Raw genomic sequence first — 17,397 nt, 5'->3', positions numbered from 1 at the left:
ACTGGCCCTGTGCTGATTGGCTGGGGTCAGGACATGAGGATCGAACAGGTTGCGAAACAGCCGAGCTACGAATGGTGGGGTGGCCGCATGATGCAATCCAACATAACCCATGAGAAACCCAGCATACGTACTTTGTATAAATAGAAATAATGAAGATTTCAAAGAACTGAATGTGGAAATGTCCTTTATTCTGATTGTTTAGCACAGATTATTAAATGCAGTATGGGCCTTAATTATAAAATCATGTGTTTCTGTATTTCACATGTGTGACTAATATGTGGAGGACTTTATGAGTTCTGTTAAATAAAAAAAAAAAAAAGAAAGTCATACAGAAAATAATCTCATGTAGATTTATTGAACACAGGACAATACTTTTTTGGAGAAGACCAATTTCTACATATTTTCCATTTCTTGTGTAATACGTATATCAATTTCTTAAGACAACAAATAAAATCATGAAATTGCTTTCTATTTGAATTGCACCTGTATATAGGTCACAATAACAGTCATTATTTGCTGTCCTTTTTGCAGCTATTTACTCTTCCAAGTCTTTGCATTTCTGATGTCCCAAAATCAAGTGGGCATGGATCCAAAAGTAAACAGAAAAAGGTCATGTCCAATGTTACTGCTTCAGGTAATGCACACTTTTCAGTCTGGAGTTACATTTAGAAAAACATGCGACGTCAAGTCGACACAATTGTTCAAATGCAAACATTTGTGTGTGCGTGTTTATTATCCATTAACTGTCTCACTTGAAATGATGTTCAGTAAATCAATACAACAGGAAATGATTTCCCTATGAAAAAAGATAACAAATATCAAGAAAAAATAGTGAAGGTCAGCTCATACACACTGTAATAGCTGTTATAGTGTCAGGTTGATGAGCTCAGGATGCACTCTGGGGACTACTAAACCGTACTCTTCATTCATTGCCCATGATCTTATATAAGCTTTATATAATAGCATTATATACAAATTAACTGTGCACCAGTATACTTCTTGGATCCCTCGTTAGTCTAATGGCGCCAAAGGCTGTCCACGTTTTTTTGCTTGACACATTTCAAAGCATCTGTTAATGTCCTGAAATGGACTCCGCCGTGCTACCTACTTCGACGCCTTTCCTGAGGGAGTTTTGCGCTTTGCGTGAAACTTGCGCTGGATAAGTAAATAGAACCCTTAATATCCAAGAAGAAGGTTTTATTCTTAAACACGAGTCTCAGAATTTTACAAAAATAATGAATCGATATGAGGGGGGAAAAAGACTGTTGGGAGAATAATTTTACAGGAAGAAACATTAAATATAACAACAATAAAGTTTTGTTATAAATGAGCCATATAATGTTATTTTAAGCTTTCCAATTAACTACACGTATAGGCATGTACTGTATATGATTCTATATTATCTTTGGCACAATAGCGCATGACGGTGAGCGGACTGGTTAGCACGTCTACCTCACAGGGCAGAAGTCATGGGTTTGAATCCGGCCCTGGCCTTCCTGTGTGGAGTTTGTATGTTCTCCCCATGCTTGCGTGGGTTTTCTCCGGGTACTCTCACATTCCAAAAACATGCACGGTAGCTTAATTGGACACTCTAAATTGTCCCTAGGTATGATATTGTGAGTGTCGATGTTCATTTGTCTGTGTGTGCCCTGAGATTGGCTGGCAACCAATTCCGGGTGTCTAATTCTTATTTCACAAACACAATATTAACCAGAATACTGCGAGAGAGAGAGTGGGGGCATATAGAAGATATTATTGCAGAGAAAATGTTTACCCCGAGTAACTCTTTAAACATGCAGTGAGTCACAATGAGACTGAATGAACATTTTTGGTGTACCAAAGGAAAAGACAGCAGGGTTCAAAAAAATTATAAGAAGCCTTCCAAACAAGCTTTTAACCTCCTGCGTTGGAAATCACTACAACACCATTACAGTTTGATATTCATTAAATATGAAACTTTTAAAACTTGATTCTTTATTTAAATGTCCATTAAGTGCACATGTTTATAAATAATGCTGCTCTTCCTCCATTGCTCCACATCAATGAGACTGTTTCGATCCCCATTAGGACTATCACATTATTATTGTCATCAGGGATCAGCAAAAGAGCTTTAAGGAGCTGGTCTGTTTTTGTTTCCTTCCATTTCCGTTTTGTTGGCAATCAATCTACTTGTACGCAAACACACAGGCACGCACACAATGTACACGTGATATAACTTTATAAGTACATTTCAACTCTCCTCAGCAAATAAAAAACACAATGTGGGAATTCTTAACCATACACTGTCAAGTCAATACATATATGTATGTTTAATGTTTCTTACTTACATGTCAATTCGTTTTTTCCACGTGTAAACAACTACAGTGTTCCGGGCTTTTCACTGACACAGTAACGACATTTTGGTGTTACTTTGACTTTATAGTTCAAGGGCACAGGTGTCAAACTCCGGTCCTCAAGGGCCACTATCGTGCATGTTTTCGATATTTCCCTCCTCCAATACACCTCATTCAAATAATCAGGCTCACTAATAACACTCCTGTAGAGCTTGCTGATGAGCTGATCACTTGAAGCAGGTGTGGTGGAGGAGGGAATCATCTAAGGATAGTGGCCCTCAAGGGCCCGAGTTTAACACCTGTGCTCTAGGGTGCTTGAATACAAAAAGAAGGGAGGAGCATTGAATCATTTAAGGCGGGAGTTTCTACAAAAAAATGTATTATAATAATAATAATAATATTAATCATAACAACATAAAAAACATCTCCAACTACTGACAAAGCTTTGAATACATGCAAAAAATAAAATAAAATGAATACTACTCAACACATAATTACTAGAATGCATTCGTATACAGTGGAACCTCCATAACACACACGGAAATATTCTCTGGCTGCTCAGTATCACATCATCAATCCAAATAATAAAATATCACAAGGCTTAATCAAATCGAGCAATTCCTATAAATTGCCACACACGGTTAGTACTTTTACTTTTAGATTTATTTCACAGTGATTAGTTTCCCTGTATATTTGTACGCAGTTGTGAGTCGGAATTGCAATCCCAAACAAAATTAAAATGAAGTTGTTGTTTTTTAAATTTGATTTATTTCCTTAATCCTAATTATATTTTGTTCTTGCTGTATTCTTATTTGGTTCTAACGCAATATATTTAAAGAAAATACACTGTGTTTTTCATCCATGTGTGAGTGTATGTGTGTGCTGCTTGTATGACAAAATAGTAGGCTATAAGTGTACTTACTACTTAGTCTGTACACTTTTTATGATAGAACAAAACTGTTGGCACATCTTGGTGGTCAACATGCGGACGTATCATATGCAGGTTCCACCGTATCTTACTTGAGCAAATACACATATTTAGGTGCTAAAATATGTAATACAAATGGTAAGTACACAATATTTAATGATCATGCTGTTTAAAAGAAAATGGATCTAAAATGCACCCTTCCTACATACATACGGTACATGAATCACGCGCAAGTACATTGTTCCTGCGAAATTGATGTTATCATAATAGCCTGATGTACGTTCAGTTTTGTGAAAACAAGACAACTGTACCTTACCAAGAGTTACTGATAACGTCCAGGATAAAAAAATAATAAAATATTTAATGTTCTATGTTTTTTGATGTGCCTGAAATGAACAATTTTCATTGAGGTAAACGCACGCCTTGAAATACTCTACTTGGTATTCAACCGCAGTATAATAGTTGAAATGACTTTGTAACTGTTTAAATAAAAAATGAAGAATAACAATATAACAGTACAGTAGAGTAAATTGTTTTATAAATTAATACTGTTTTTCCATCCTTAAAATTGCCTTTCTTCATTGATTGTCTGAGAGAAATCATACATTTCTTCAACTGCTTTATGCCGTCACCATCTTTGATTCTAAGACAAAGTTATGATTTCATACTTTTGCTGGCCGTTGTTTTCTTCCTGCTGTTTGGGCTGGGCATGGTGCAGCTCGATGAAAAGGAAGTAAATAGCGGCTCCCACTGCGCCGCCAACCATGGGTCCGAACACAGGGATCCACCACCAGCAACCTCCAGCCCTGCGAGAAAAACACATCCACGTGAACACACACTAAAGGCATTTATTGGAGCCACACAGAACTTTAACTAAAGAACATGTGCTCATCCCTGGTTTAGGGCCTCACTGACAAAGTGAATTTACAGTAGAAAGTGAGCTTACTCTTCTTAAAATATCCATCCATTCATCAATCCATTGCATATTTACAATTCTCTACTCGCAAATTAATCTATGGCTAGAATTTTTGGGGAGGTGGCCAGCCACTGTTAGTTCTTGTTTTTGTGCTCAGGCCAAAGCCGTGTCCAATATAAAAGTAATGCTTTGGCACCATCTTGTGGCATCTTGCTGCCAAGGAACTGCAGCATGTCAGGACAGAGCTCTGCCATGAAGAGCAAAAAGCTGCGCGTAATTGACGCCAACCCAGAAGATGAATACTTGCCTATAGCTGCAACAAGATGACCTCAAAGTAAAATAACCGGCACATATTTGACTGTTAATTCAATTCACAATAAATGTGTTAAATTCTAAGGCGACTTTATGGATACCCTGTATATTTGATGAAAAATGTACGATTCATGTGATCATATAGACGAAAGCATGTGCACGGTCCAGTCGTGTGCAGAGATGTTGATGTCAGAGTGGACGAGCGCAGGTAAGCAGCCCGTCTTTATCCCTGATTAAAGTCTTCTAATAAGCAGCTCTGTCTGCTGCATGTGTCCTCATTGTCACTCTGGCTGACTCTTTAAGTGAGTGATTAGCGTTTAACATTGTAGCACAGCAGGTGAAAGTAGGCACAGGTTTATTTAAAAAAAAAAAAAAAAGATAAAAGAAAAAGTGTACAAGTGACTCGGTGTGGGGGCGGAGGACGAGGGGGTCTGTCTTATCCCTCCTGGAGGCTCCCAGGAAGTCCAAGGCTGTCGGCAGGCGGCATGCCACTGGATTGTCCACTTATGTGCCGCTGTTCAGGACACAGGCTCACTTTGTCACAGTGAGCACACAATTTACACTAATATGGGATGATGAAATCCCCTGCCCTGATCGCACATTTTTCGAAATGAAATATCTAAGATGTCCACAAAGTTACTTTACAATTTAAAAAAGTGGAGGTGGGCAGAGTAGCCAGAAACTGTACTCAAGTAGGAGTAGCATTAGTTTAGAATAACATGACTCAAGTACAAAGAAGTGTTACAAATAATTACTTGCGTAAGAGTACGTACATGCAGTATTTAGTGAACAAAGAAATACTTAAGTACTGAGTAACTGGTGTGGAACATCTGATCTATCTATTTTTTAAATCCGAGAAGCAATGTCAAATGAAATAAAACAGAAAATATGAATGTTCAGATATTGCCTGTCAATACAACATGCTTTTGCTGACCTGTTTTTCCACAAATCCATAGCAGTGTTCAATCCCCCGCATGGATCTGTTATTTTTGCTCTCCGATGGTGCAATATTAAGGGCTCAACAAACATACCGTTCATTTTTTGGGTTTCCATTAAAGTGATGGTTTTGGAGAGGTGAAGATTTGAAACATTAGTCCCTGTGGAAATAATATCACCACAAAATCTAGCGAGAGAGCAAAAAAATCAGTATATTCAATATGTATGATTTAAATCCACGATGCAGTGAGTCCACAAAAAGTGATGCACGATATGGCAAGGGACTACGGTTTACTCAGCGGTTCTCAAAGTTTTTAATCAGGTACTCGGCTGATGAAATGTTCTGTGAAATAAACCCAGAGAAAATGTCTACTCCCGAAGAAAACAATTTGTATTGCGGTTTAGCAAAACAAAAGCCCAAATGAAGCAAAACTACAGAGACAGGAAGACGTCCACTGTCGAGTGTTCTAAATAGTTTGGGATTTTTCATTATAGTTCATTTTTATTTCGTTTAGAATTTTTTTTTTTGAATTGAGTAAGGTTTAATTAGTTTTTACAGTGGGGTTGTTAGTTCTATTTTTTGGGGGGGGAAATGCTTTGTACTATGGTAGTTTTAGTATTAGTTTTAGTTTTTTTTAAAAAAAAATGTGTGGAGTATTTGTTGAGTAAAATTACTAAAAAATTAAGCTCTGTATCACATGCATAAAAAGAATTGACAAAGACGAAAATGAAGGTCATTTTCACTGTAACCTCAATTAATTTTAGTTAGTTATCGCATAAAAGCACTAGCCTTTTTTTTCAATTTTGTTAAAAAGTTAATTTCAATTTTAGTTTTAGTTACTTTGTTCGTTTTCGTTAACTATGATAAACTTGCCACTGTCACGCCTGTCAATTCGTGCACAGCACAAGAAATGTAAGCAGGCAGTGTTAATAGAGTTGTGGATAGCGCGAGGAGTGCACAAGCCCAAGATTGAAAAACTTCAACATCTACTCCTCATTTTGTAATAAATGGAAATGAATTTGAAGAGTTTCTTCCACAATGTGTCGGGGATCAGCCAAATGTGGTGGCTCGGGCATCTGGGACCGAGCTCTGGCCTTCCTTGCATAAGCTGCTGCCCCTGTGACCCGACCCCAGATAAATGAAAGAAAATGGATGGATGAAGTAGATATAGGATTAAATGTGCAGATGTTCAACAGGAAGTAGAAGCAAGAGCCTATACTGTATGTGCATGCATCCATATGAGCATATTTTGCAAGTCTTTAAGCCACATGGTGATTAATCTGGAAGGAAACACTCTGCATCACGGCCTTCCAACTATGCATCCGTCCGTTCATTTTCTAAAGTGCTTTTCCTCATTAGGGTCGCGGGTGAGTTGAAGCCCATCCCAGCGGAATCTGGGCGACAGGCAAAGTGCACCCTGGACTGGTCGCCAGCCAATCACAAGGCACATCACCACAAGAACACTCTGTTTGGTCTCATTGTCCTGAACGAGTACGTATGGACATGTACTTTCTTCTTGTTTGGCTTCTTTTAATACATTGGCAAAAATCTGAAAAACATTATTTTCACATTGGCATAATAGGGTGTTGTGTGTAGAATTAGAAGGTAAGAAAAAAAAAGGAATGAATCTAATCCATTTTAAAATAAGGCCGCAACATAACAAAATGTGGTAAAAGTGAGGCACTGTGAATATTTTCCGGACGCACCATATATTTGGTGGCAATATTTCTTATTTGTCACATCAAAAGAAAACAAAAACGCCACATGACCTGGAGATTGTTTACGCTACGTTATTATCGGCACTTCAAAGCACCTCGGTGGAAAGTTGTCAACAGGGTTTTAGAAAGTCCGGTGTAACTTTGAGTCACCAACACAGCAACATGTTTGTCCATTAAATGAGTTGAATGCGGTCCAACTTTCCAGTGACTTTGTCTGAGCGGGAATTCAAGCTTAACTGTTTGGCTCAGAAGACTGACATAGATATATCTGATCAAGATGATCAGCTCACTTGAGAGAGAGAAAATACTTTTGGAGTCACAAGAAATTTTTGCATTCTGTATAAATATTGTTGAGTTTGAACCCTGTCTTTTAAATATATAAATATAGTATCTCCTACAAAAACGCATGGACAGTACCTAAAAAAGAAGGAAACGAGTTAGGATTCACGACCAATCACGGCTCAGATTCAGAAAACAGGTCAGCTGTGATTGGTTGTCGTGAGCAGTTGTGATGTCATTTTCAGTCGACAGAAGTGACAAAATGGCCGCCCCCTGAGATGGCTAAAAACGAGTGGATTAACACTTATTCCACAAACGCAATATTTATCAGAATGCCCTGTTTCAACTAGTGGGCTTGCATAGAACATATTCTTGAAAAAAATATCTTTGGGTTGACTTCCGCTTTAAATAGCATTTCTTTCTCTGTACATGTGTATAATATGAGATTTTGCAGTAGTTACGGCGCATTATGTGTTATTGGATGAAATCCTACTGAATTCCCATGAGAATCGTGGACGAGTTTGAGAAAACAATGTGTGCTTTGTAGTGGAGTGTGATCAAGTGAAGTCAAAGTAGTTGCAGTAGTCTGAAGTCAGAGCTGTCTGCCGGGTCAAGACACTTTGGCATTATTAAAATCATTGAATATTTCATATCACTGGCTCCCTATTCTCCCGAATGGCACAGTAAGGTTTCAAAATGCACAAAATACACGAGTGCTCGTTGAAATATTAATAACAAAGAGAGGCTGAAAGGAAGAGATGTGCCTGTGAATTGTGCTATTCACATGAGGATGTGCAATAATACATTGAGGGAGTGTCAGCAAGCAGTGAGCCAGGGCCGCAACACTGCACTGAACATTTGCTAAAAGCATCAGCTTTTTATGGCCAAAATTTCAAAACACACAATAAATACTTATTTCAATTGGCAGTACAATAATCTCTCTTCTTTTATGTGATCCATGAGTGCGGTCGAAAACATGAAGCATTTGGCTGCGGTTGCATTAAAGCAATCAACCAATAAAATTGTGACATCGGTAGTTGTAGCGGTTCGCATAGCCCCGGGGTAGGAACATCTAGAATGGATAATGCAAATATCTCTTCAGTAGGGCTGCAGCAATTGAATATTTACCAAATTGATTTTTCTACTTGTCATAAAAAAGATTTTGCTTTATTGAACAACAAAATATGCGTGTGAGGTGCAGATATTGTTGTCTACTCTGGATCGCCGTTCTCATGTTGCACACTATTATATCTTTGACTTTAAGTGTGTATGCATTTAAAGGATGCGGCCTGGCTTGGTGAGTGACGTGGGAGTCAACAAGTGAGAGTGTAGATTTGGCTGTTGTTACAGTAACTCAGGTTAGCGCCTGGCTAACTGCGAGCCACTTAAATGCTTGGGCAGCAGCTTGTGTATGAATGTGCTTATACCATTTTTCTTCTAAACTGTTTGTTCCGTAGTGGTAGACGGTGGGCAAATTGAAAAATGATTGGTCGCGGAACAAATTCAACTCATAACTCCTCGGCTCCGATTACCTGAAGACATCCCATCCCCATCCCGCCACGGCGGTGAAGAGTCGTGGGCTGAGGTCTCGTGCAGGATTGATGGGATAGCCGCAGTTCAAGCCCATGGACACGGCGATGGCCAGGATGATCAGGCCGATGCACAGCGGCTCCATGCCTTTGGGAGCGCCGATGTTCCTCGAGTCCGTAATGGCCAAGATGCACAGGATCAACGCAGCACTTCCTGCCACCTGACAGTACGCACAGGCGGTCAGTCCGCCACAACGCCAAACCACAACTCACAAAACGACTGTACGATGCCGCTTTCCAGAGGAGGTTTGTAAATTGCGATCACCTGTGACCTTTCTTGTTTGGTTTAAGCTTATTACACGGTTTTCCCTTTACCCTGCTTTATGGCTCCATGAGACAGCTTTAAAGCAGACAAACATACGACTGTTTACGTGCAAATCAGAAAACAAAATGAAAAGCTATGTGATGAAAAATCCTCCTGCGTGCTCTTCAATGATGCAGCACAGATATACTTATATATCAAGGACACGTGACATCTATTTTTAGCGTTGTGCGGAATTGTTCACTCGTCAGCAAACAAGTCACATCAACGTTAACATTTATGCCCACGGGCGCACGGTATGTATGCTCTCAAGCATCTTTGCACGCTCTAGTAGCTTCTACATACAGTACAGTCAGTGTTACGTAAGATTGTTTGCACTTTTCATCATCAGTATTTCCATATGGAAAACAAGAGCACTCAGAGAACATAGGTCAAAGTTTTGTCCAATCCTGCAAAACATACAGGTGTACACAACACAAATCACTTTGGCACGGGTACAAAAAATAGACAAAAACGGGCGCATTTTAGTTATTACCTGGTCGAGGAATCCGTTGAGCGTCGAGAGATGTTTTGCAGGGTAAGATGCGAATATGCCGGCTGTGGCGTTCTCTCCGATAACGATAAATTCTCCGTTGCTATAATCCATTAAAGCATCTATGAGAACAACACATGCAGTAAAAGAGCTTTGAGTTTGAATCAGCAAAATGCAACTACAGAGAGGGAATCACTCATAAGAAACGGAACATTTTCAACACTGAACGGTGGATCCTCGAACATCAACAAACAATTCCAAAAAGATAACAATGGCCTGATAGCATAATTGCCCAAGTAAATATTAAACATTTACAGTAAACAAGAAGAAAACAGAACAATTTCAACCAATAAAAAGAGTCTGGTCGCCTTGATTCAATCCATGCAAATTACCATGACCTGGATGACTGACAATGTAATCACTCAGATTTTTGTTGATATTGTAAATAAAAAAAAAATGACGGTCCGGTCGGTCAGTCTATCATGACCGTTTTGCTGACGATTGATGACTGATGGGACACTTTAAAAATGACAGACCAAGCACTAACAGAAGTGGGATTTTGTCCGTCAGTGTAATTGTCACTAACCGCGTCCGTCAGTGACGGTCCATCAGTCTGTCACTGATGGACGTCCGTTTTGCTGGCGTTTATTTTGGAGGGGGGCGGGACCGACGGACCGACAGACTTTGGACGGACAAATTGACCGACAAACTGACGATTACAATTTGATTAGTCACGGAAAATGACGGATGCCGAATGACGGACCAGCAAAATTTTGGAGGCAATTCTGATATTAGACTATATGCAGCAGGAACAATTTGATGATAACTATATAGAATATTTATCTGAGGTATCATTGGTATCACAGTTGAGTAGACAATTTACTTAAACTTCTCTTAAGAGCAGCACGGTGCCTTAAATGCTTTTAAAAGTGTCATGATAGCTTCCATTTCCATTTTTTTTTTTTAAATGATTGTTTCCAAATTTGAACAAACCAGAAGTGGACCTAGAGAAGTTCCACTGTACCTTGTGTGGGTGTCGACTGTCGAGACATTTTTACTCACCATAATTCAACAGATAAACGCAGCAGGCCCCAGCAAAGGCCCCCAAAAACTGGGCGGCCGCATACACGGGAAACTTCTTCCAGGATATCTTGCCCAGCATCACCATAGCCAGGGTGACTGCAGGGTTCACGTGGGCTCCTGGAGCAACACAACCACAAAGCACAAAGTCATTGCTCTGACTAAAAAGGCCTTACTTGGGTGAGTTCACAAAAAAAACATGGGTGGGTGTTCGCCACTTTGTAAATGACATGCACTCTTGGGCATGCTTTATCTTTTAACCTCGTGTACATTTAATTATAAATAATAAAAAAAATCTTACTTCACTGTCAGGTAATTTCACTTATTTTTAGTCAGAATCCTCTAAAAACAAGTATTTATTTCTTAAATGACATTTTCCAGTGTATGCGATTACTATTTGGTCCGGCTTGACAAAACGGACAGCGGAAGAGTCCCACGCTGCAGACGGAAGGCGATAAACGGACAGTCAAATTGTAGACAAATGCCCAGCTCTGCCCTTCACAACCCCCCCCCCTAAAAAAGCAGAGTGAACAACATTCCATCCAAATGTTGTAGGCCTGCGCTGACAGTGTGGGCTCATTTATTTAACACTCTGGGATCTCCGTTTTGACCTTTCTGTGGTAACACCGCTGGGGGGTATCAACCATGCGGCCATTGTTCGTCTCCCCATCCTGTTCACAAACACCGGGCGCAACAACGCAGCCAGAAGCGGCGGGCCCAATTGCATGTGACATAATCTGGCCCAAGCGGCTTAAGGCACACGTAGAGCGCGGGTCATTAGAGTGACCAGGATGTGTCACACTTGCGCTCCGCCGTCCTCCAAAACGGGGGACTACAAAGAGGAGACAATTGTGTTTTCTTCGGCGACGGGGGCCTCCCCGCCAGGGAAGCCTTTAAAGGCAGGCTGGTCACACCTGACCCCCCAGCCTCCTGCCTTCCTCTCCGGAGACCCATGCCCCAGTAAAGCTCATTAGTCCAATACCTATGATCATCTTCAGACATGTCGTCCCACAGAAGCTTCCCACTGTGCTGTGGACCCCGGGGCCCAAATGGCCCAGTCATGCAGCAGAATCTCTCCATATATTAACCTCCTTGTCCTCTCAAGCCTTACCGCTACGACTCTCATTAAGTCACGGAGAGAGCAAGTAGACAGCGCAAGCATCGTCCAGTCAAACCAACTCGACGCGATGCCGGTGTGGGACGCTTACACCGGACGCTACATCGGGGACATCGGAATCCCGATCACAATTATTGGCCAACACGAGGAAATTGTCTCCCACGGTTGGAGTTACTCTCGTGGTAAGACCGAAAAAAAAAAGGCACGATACATTTTGGACATAAAACACAAATGTACAAAGTTTAGAGAGATATGAGGTGGCCAATAGTGAGGTGATGACCAGAGGTGGGCATGGCCTAACCGTCACAAAGTCCCCGTCTGCATATTTAGCCGACCCCCACGTGGTCCCAGTCGGTGCGAGTTGGCCAAACGGCGTCGAGAATGGATTTTACCAGGACCAAGTCACACGCAGGTGGCGCACACCTTTCGGCTCCATAGAGGCAATGACATGTGCCCCATATTGGTTTTATTTCACCGATCACCACACGTGTGTGTGTCTGTTGTTTTTATTTGATATTTTTTCTTTATCTGCTCGTGCGGCGCCTGCGTGTGACGTGAACATTCTGTTCTCGACGCCGACTGGCTGTCGCCAACGCGGGACTTGACTGGGACCGCGCTAAATATGCAGACGGGAACTTTGTGACGGTTAGGCGATGCCCAGCTCTGGTAATGACTATCAACAACAAATGTTTAAATGATGCGGCGTTACAAAGACAAATGTAGTAATAGTAGTGAGAAAGAGATACATCTGCTACTGTATGATTACATCTCATAGCAGGGGTGTGCAATTAACTTTGCAAAAGGGCCACGTGAGAAACTGGAACGTTTGCAGAGGGCCAAGCCAACATGCTAACCTCAACTTTTTAAAAATAAATTCAAAATCATACAGACAAAGTGTAGTCTTTTTTTTCAACAAGTTGCTACGTGTGTAGATATGGTTTGTATTATTATAATTAAGAAATACACATTTTAAACAAAAATATAACTCATATTAGCCATTAGCCAAAGCATAATATTATTGACAGTGATGTGTCATGATACAATGATGACTTATAATACCTCCAATACGAACAACATATGAAACTGTGGTTTTGCATACAGTAATATCCAGCCAAATCTTCTGGTTCCTCTTCCCTCCACCGTGTAGGAAATAAGTATGTTGCTAACGTTAACACCACCGTGGTCGCTCTTTTGGGAAAAAATGTTGCTAGAGCGGTTAGAAAAGTTGCTAAATTGGCAACATTGCAGACACTTTTGCTTCCCACCTCGCTTGTACTACCATCCACACAAAATAAAAACACAACTTTCAAAATCAAAGCATCATATATTTCACGTTTCATTTGTTTCATTTCGACTTCCTGGTCACTGTGAGGGCCAATCAGAGACTGCGGGTGGGCCGGATGTGGCCCCCGGGCCCTACTTTGCCTTGGTCTGCTGTATACCGTCAGTATATTACTTGCGACCTTAGAGAAGATAAGTGGCTGGCCTATAGGAGACAGATGGCTCTTGCACTAGTTATATAATTGGATGAATATTACTGAGGCATGACTGGATGATATTTATTACTTTTATTATTCATGACTTCCCACAGACTAACGGCAATGCCTGAAACCTCCGTCACTTTTTCTACCTGCTAGATTTCAATTTTCCTTGGTGTCCCCTAAAACACTGCTCTTGTCTTTTTTTTTTTTTTTTCAAACTTTGTTGGTTGCTCCTACTTTGGTGAAATTGTGAATATTGCTGCTGTGAATATGTGCTCCGTGATTGACTGGCGACTAGTCCAAACTGTAGTCTGTCTTTCACGTAAAGTCAAGCTGGGATAGGTTCCAGTTCAGCTGCAATCCTAATGAGGCAAACTTTTAACGTTCTTTGTTCTCCCATTAAGGCCTAAAGTGCCTGGCTCAACAGCTCCCCAAAACCTAAGGTCATCTTTGGAATTACCCTTGAAAACCTGAAGTTTTCCCAGAAATTCAACACCTACAAAATAATTAATATCTCAGCCCCTGTAGCAGACAGAAACATAACTCCAAAATATTTTGAGACCTTAGACACGTGGCTTGCACAAAGGCCCGAGTTTATTCATCTTTACCGTGTCAATCGAAGATGTAAAAATAAAGGGTCAGTGTAAGAGATGCGCTATTGTTAATTTTAAAACTCAAGTGGTAATTACCATCCTCTATTTTGTTACAAAGACGTCGATATTGTCATTGTCTACAAACACATATCTTAACCATATATCACGTTCGACTGGTTCTACTGGTTCAAAGTCCACAAGCGCATCGTCTATATCACTGCCGTTACTCATTTCAAAGCTCCCGCGATCGACGGCGTCCGCCATTATGACTCGAAAGGATTCCCGAGCATCCTCTGCGGGCTCACGACACCGTCACGTCTATATTCTGATGCATTTCATTGGTTAAGAGAACAACAATTGGATAAAAAAAAGAAAATGACGTATATGCTCTCCAGGCTTTAAGGGGAGAAAGACGGTTATGCACTACCATCCTTAATCGGTTATACTGTGATAATTCTGCTGTCCCTGCACCTTCTGTGGCATTCACTTTTTATTTCAATCCAAACATGTTCTGCACGCTGTAACAATGTCTTCTCCTCGCTTCGCTTTACTGCCTCTCAGTGAAGGAAATGAAAAGCAGTGATCAAGCCAGCGCAACAAAAACTTTCACATTCACTCTAATTACAGTTTAAAATTTAATGATGCCCATTATTGATGCTCTGCAAGCCCACAAGGAGCTCTAAGATATTATATTTCATGATATTTTGATATCACCGTGAACGACGGCTGCTTTGTTGTTATTGTTTTTTTACATTCTAAAATCAGACGAGGATATCTGTGATCGTACATTCATCCGATTGCGGAATGTATAATACTTCTCCTTTTGGGTCACTTTTCACTCACATTATCTGAAATTGTATTGAGATATGTGAAAAACAAGTTTAAAGGAGACATATTCATTTCTCCACAATTTAAAACATCTTCCAGGCATTTCAATATCATTTCTGTAACATGCTTGTCAAAATGACACTATTATAGATAAAAACACACTTTATACACAACATTGCTTGCCTTGCTGAAATTAGCCTCTTTTAAGGAGGTAGACCGATGTCATGCAAGTGTGGGACTTTAGGCACGAAATCATTGAGGCATTAGAAAATGTTAGGCAAGATATACTTAAGTGCATTACGTTTTATTAAATTTTGTTGGAATTTTAATGAGTAATGTATTATTTTACAACAAAACCTGCTTAGTTTCATTTGACAGTTTCTCGCTGCACATATTTTAATCTCACTGCACATATTTTAATCTCACTGCGCGCTACCAAAGAATAATGTCAGCGAGTCCCAAAGTCACAATACACTATTTTTCTGTTTTGTTTCAGGTATCGTTTGGACAGACGTGTAGCCATCATCATTCGGCAGTTTAGGCCCTACGGTTTTTGAAAGCTTGCCTTGCCGATGGCTCGCCAGTTGACATTGAAGCAGTGTTGTAAAATTTCCACTTGGCAAGAAGCTTTTCGGTCCTCGACTCTGCCAGTTTGAGAATCTTCATGGCCGTCACACTGCTCCAACGTAACGCTTAGAACAATTTATGCTAACCGCGGCAAGTTTCTCCAAACTTCTCGTGACAAAGCACGCAGAGGAAGGCTTGCTACTTACCACGACTGATGTAAACCAAACACATAGAGCAGGCGTTCTAGAAAGTCTCTTCGCAGGGTTGCACTGGACTGAACTATAGTCAGGTAACTGCAGTAAAACATCTTGCCAGGTATCAATTTTGCAACACTGCTCTTAATGTCAATTTGAGCAGGCATGCTTACAAAAATTGCAAAGCCTAAGCTGTCAAATGCTGCTGCGTCACGTCTGTCCAAATTATACCCGAAACAAAATATAAAAGTGACTTTGGGGCATATTAATATTAAAAAAATGAAAACACACTGGCCGACAGGACATGTACATGTAGTTCCCCAGATATTTATATTTTGAATTAGGGCTGTGCAATTAATCGAAATTCAATTACAAGCATGATTATTACACTCCACGATTAGAAAATTGGCATAATCGTAAAAAATGATCATTAATATGCATTTATATCCAACGCACTATGTTTGTTTCCACAAAGAAATCAGACTTGAATTTATACATTTACACATTTTTATTTTATAATAACTAATTTGATCAATTTTGTTTGGTTCAAAAAGAACTTACATAGTGTTTCAAAGAAATGTATTTTTCCTGATATTTTTTTACGTTAAAACATTTTCTTGTTTTGTACCAAAAAATAAATGACCGTCGAATAGTCGTGATTTAAATTATTACCAAAATAATCGTGATTAAAAAAAAAAATCATCATCGAGAAGCCCCATTTCAAATGTCATTTCTTTGGGAGGGGACCCCCTGTTAATCCTTCTTGTGTCACTTTTACATTTTTGTGGCGTAAATAGCAGCCATATGATTGCCTCCACCACCTATTTCAGACGTGTATCCAATTTTTGTGTCCAGATACTTTTACCTGAAACGCCTCCTGCAATATAGGCGGCCATCATAAGTCCCAGAGTGAAGCCAAGGTGGATGGACAGGGGCTCCCCCAGAGCCCCCTTGCTCAAGACTGCCTGGGCCACTGAACCGCATCCAAAGAGCTGCGAGACACACAGGGACGAGAAGCTGCTTATTGTTGTTTTTTTTTTTTCCTCCACCGTTCCAATTATAGGCAGCCTTAACACTAGCCCCTTGTCTAACAACAACCTCCAACTGCCAGCCACAATTTGTCCGAGCAAAATAAAGAATCCCCCCACTTAGTTAGGACAAAACAAATGAGAGCAGTCATCCACGCATAAAAAGGCTGCACTAATGGGTCACAGTCATTGAACTTAGGTGGTGACAGGTGGAGGTGAAAAGAAGTGGGGAAAAAGCTCACAGATATATTCAATGTGAGGACATTTAAAACAGGCAAACACTGTGATGCTGAAGATCTTGTCCCACATCAAAGTGCACTATGTGTCTTAATCGAGACGTGTATGTGACAGACAGCAGAGTCCCAGGAGAGGTAGAGAGGCACCTAATTAGCAGCCTTAAAGCGGCGGTTTAAGCTGAATGACAGGTGCACGCAGGCAGACGGGACAGCTACTCACTATCAGGACGAATATCCCCAGAAACTCCGCCAGGAACTCCTTCAAGATGTCTCGCCTCAGGGCAAATCTCGCCTTCCACTTCCTTCGGCACTCACTCTCCATTTCCCCTCGTCCCGTCGTGTGCTCCTTCCACACAATAAACACATAACGAGAAGGAGAGGCGAGAAGCGACGATGCTCGCCGCAGGTTGCCGCCTCCCACTCCATGCCGGAGCCTCTGCGGGATGCAGCTCCCTTTGTCACCACTA

General features: G+C 40.6%; 1 protein-coding gene across 1 annotated transcript; it reads right to left on the bottom strand.

Moving 5' to 3' along the window:
* Positions 1-171: 171 nt before the first annotated feature.
* On the bottom strand, positions 172-17,397 carry aqp9b (aquaporin 9b). Its single transcript, XM_086025539.1, has 6 exons — positions 17,151-17,397; positions 16,532-16,658; positions 10,869-11,006; positions 9,810-9,928; positions 8,956-9,173; positions 172-4,067 (listed from the first exon to the last, which is right to left on the bottom strand). The coding sequence occupies exons 1-6, from the start codon at positions 17,250-17,252 to the stop codon at positions 3,905-3,907; spliced, it is 867 nt and encodes a 288-aa protein (XP_085881665.1). The 5' UTR covers positions 17,253-17,397; the 3' UTR covers positions 172-3,904.

This window comes from Filicampus tigris, chromosome 3 (genome assembly GCF_054856515.1).
Source record: "Filicampus tigris isolate MCC_2025a chromosome 3, RoL_Ftig_1.0, whole genome shotgun sequence".
Taxonomy (NCBI): domain Eukaryota; kingdom Metazoa; phylum Chordata; class Actinopteri; order Syngnathiformes; family Syngnathidae; genus Filicampus; species Filicampus tigris.
The sequence above is the reverse complement of the archived record's forward strand: the minus strand, read 5'-3'. Positions and strand labels throughout refer to the sequence as shown.

What these genes read in the sequence shown, in the direction of transcription:
- aqp9b (XM_086025539.1), bottom strand. Translation starts at nt 17,252, where the DNA reads ATGGAGAGTGAGTGCCGAAGGAAGTGGAAGGCGAGATTTGCCCTGAGG. An exon ending in TATTGCAGGAGGCGTTTCAG is followed by an intron (nt 11,007 to 16,531) that starts GTAAAAGTATCT and finishes GTGTTGCTCCAG; the next exon opens with GAGCCCACGTGAACCCTGCA. An exon ending in TGGGGATGGGATGTCTTCAG is followed by an intron (nt 4,068 to 8,955) that starts GTAATCGGAGCC and finishes TTTTTCTCGCAG; the next exon opens with GGCTGGAGGTTGCTGGTGGT.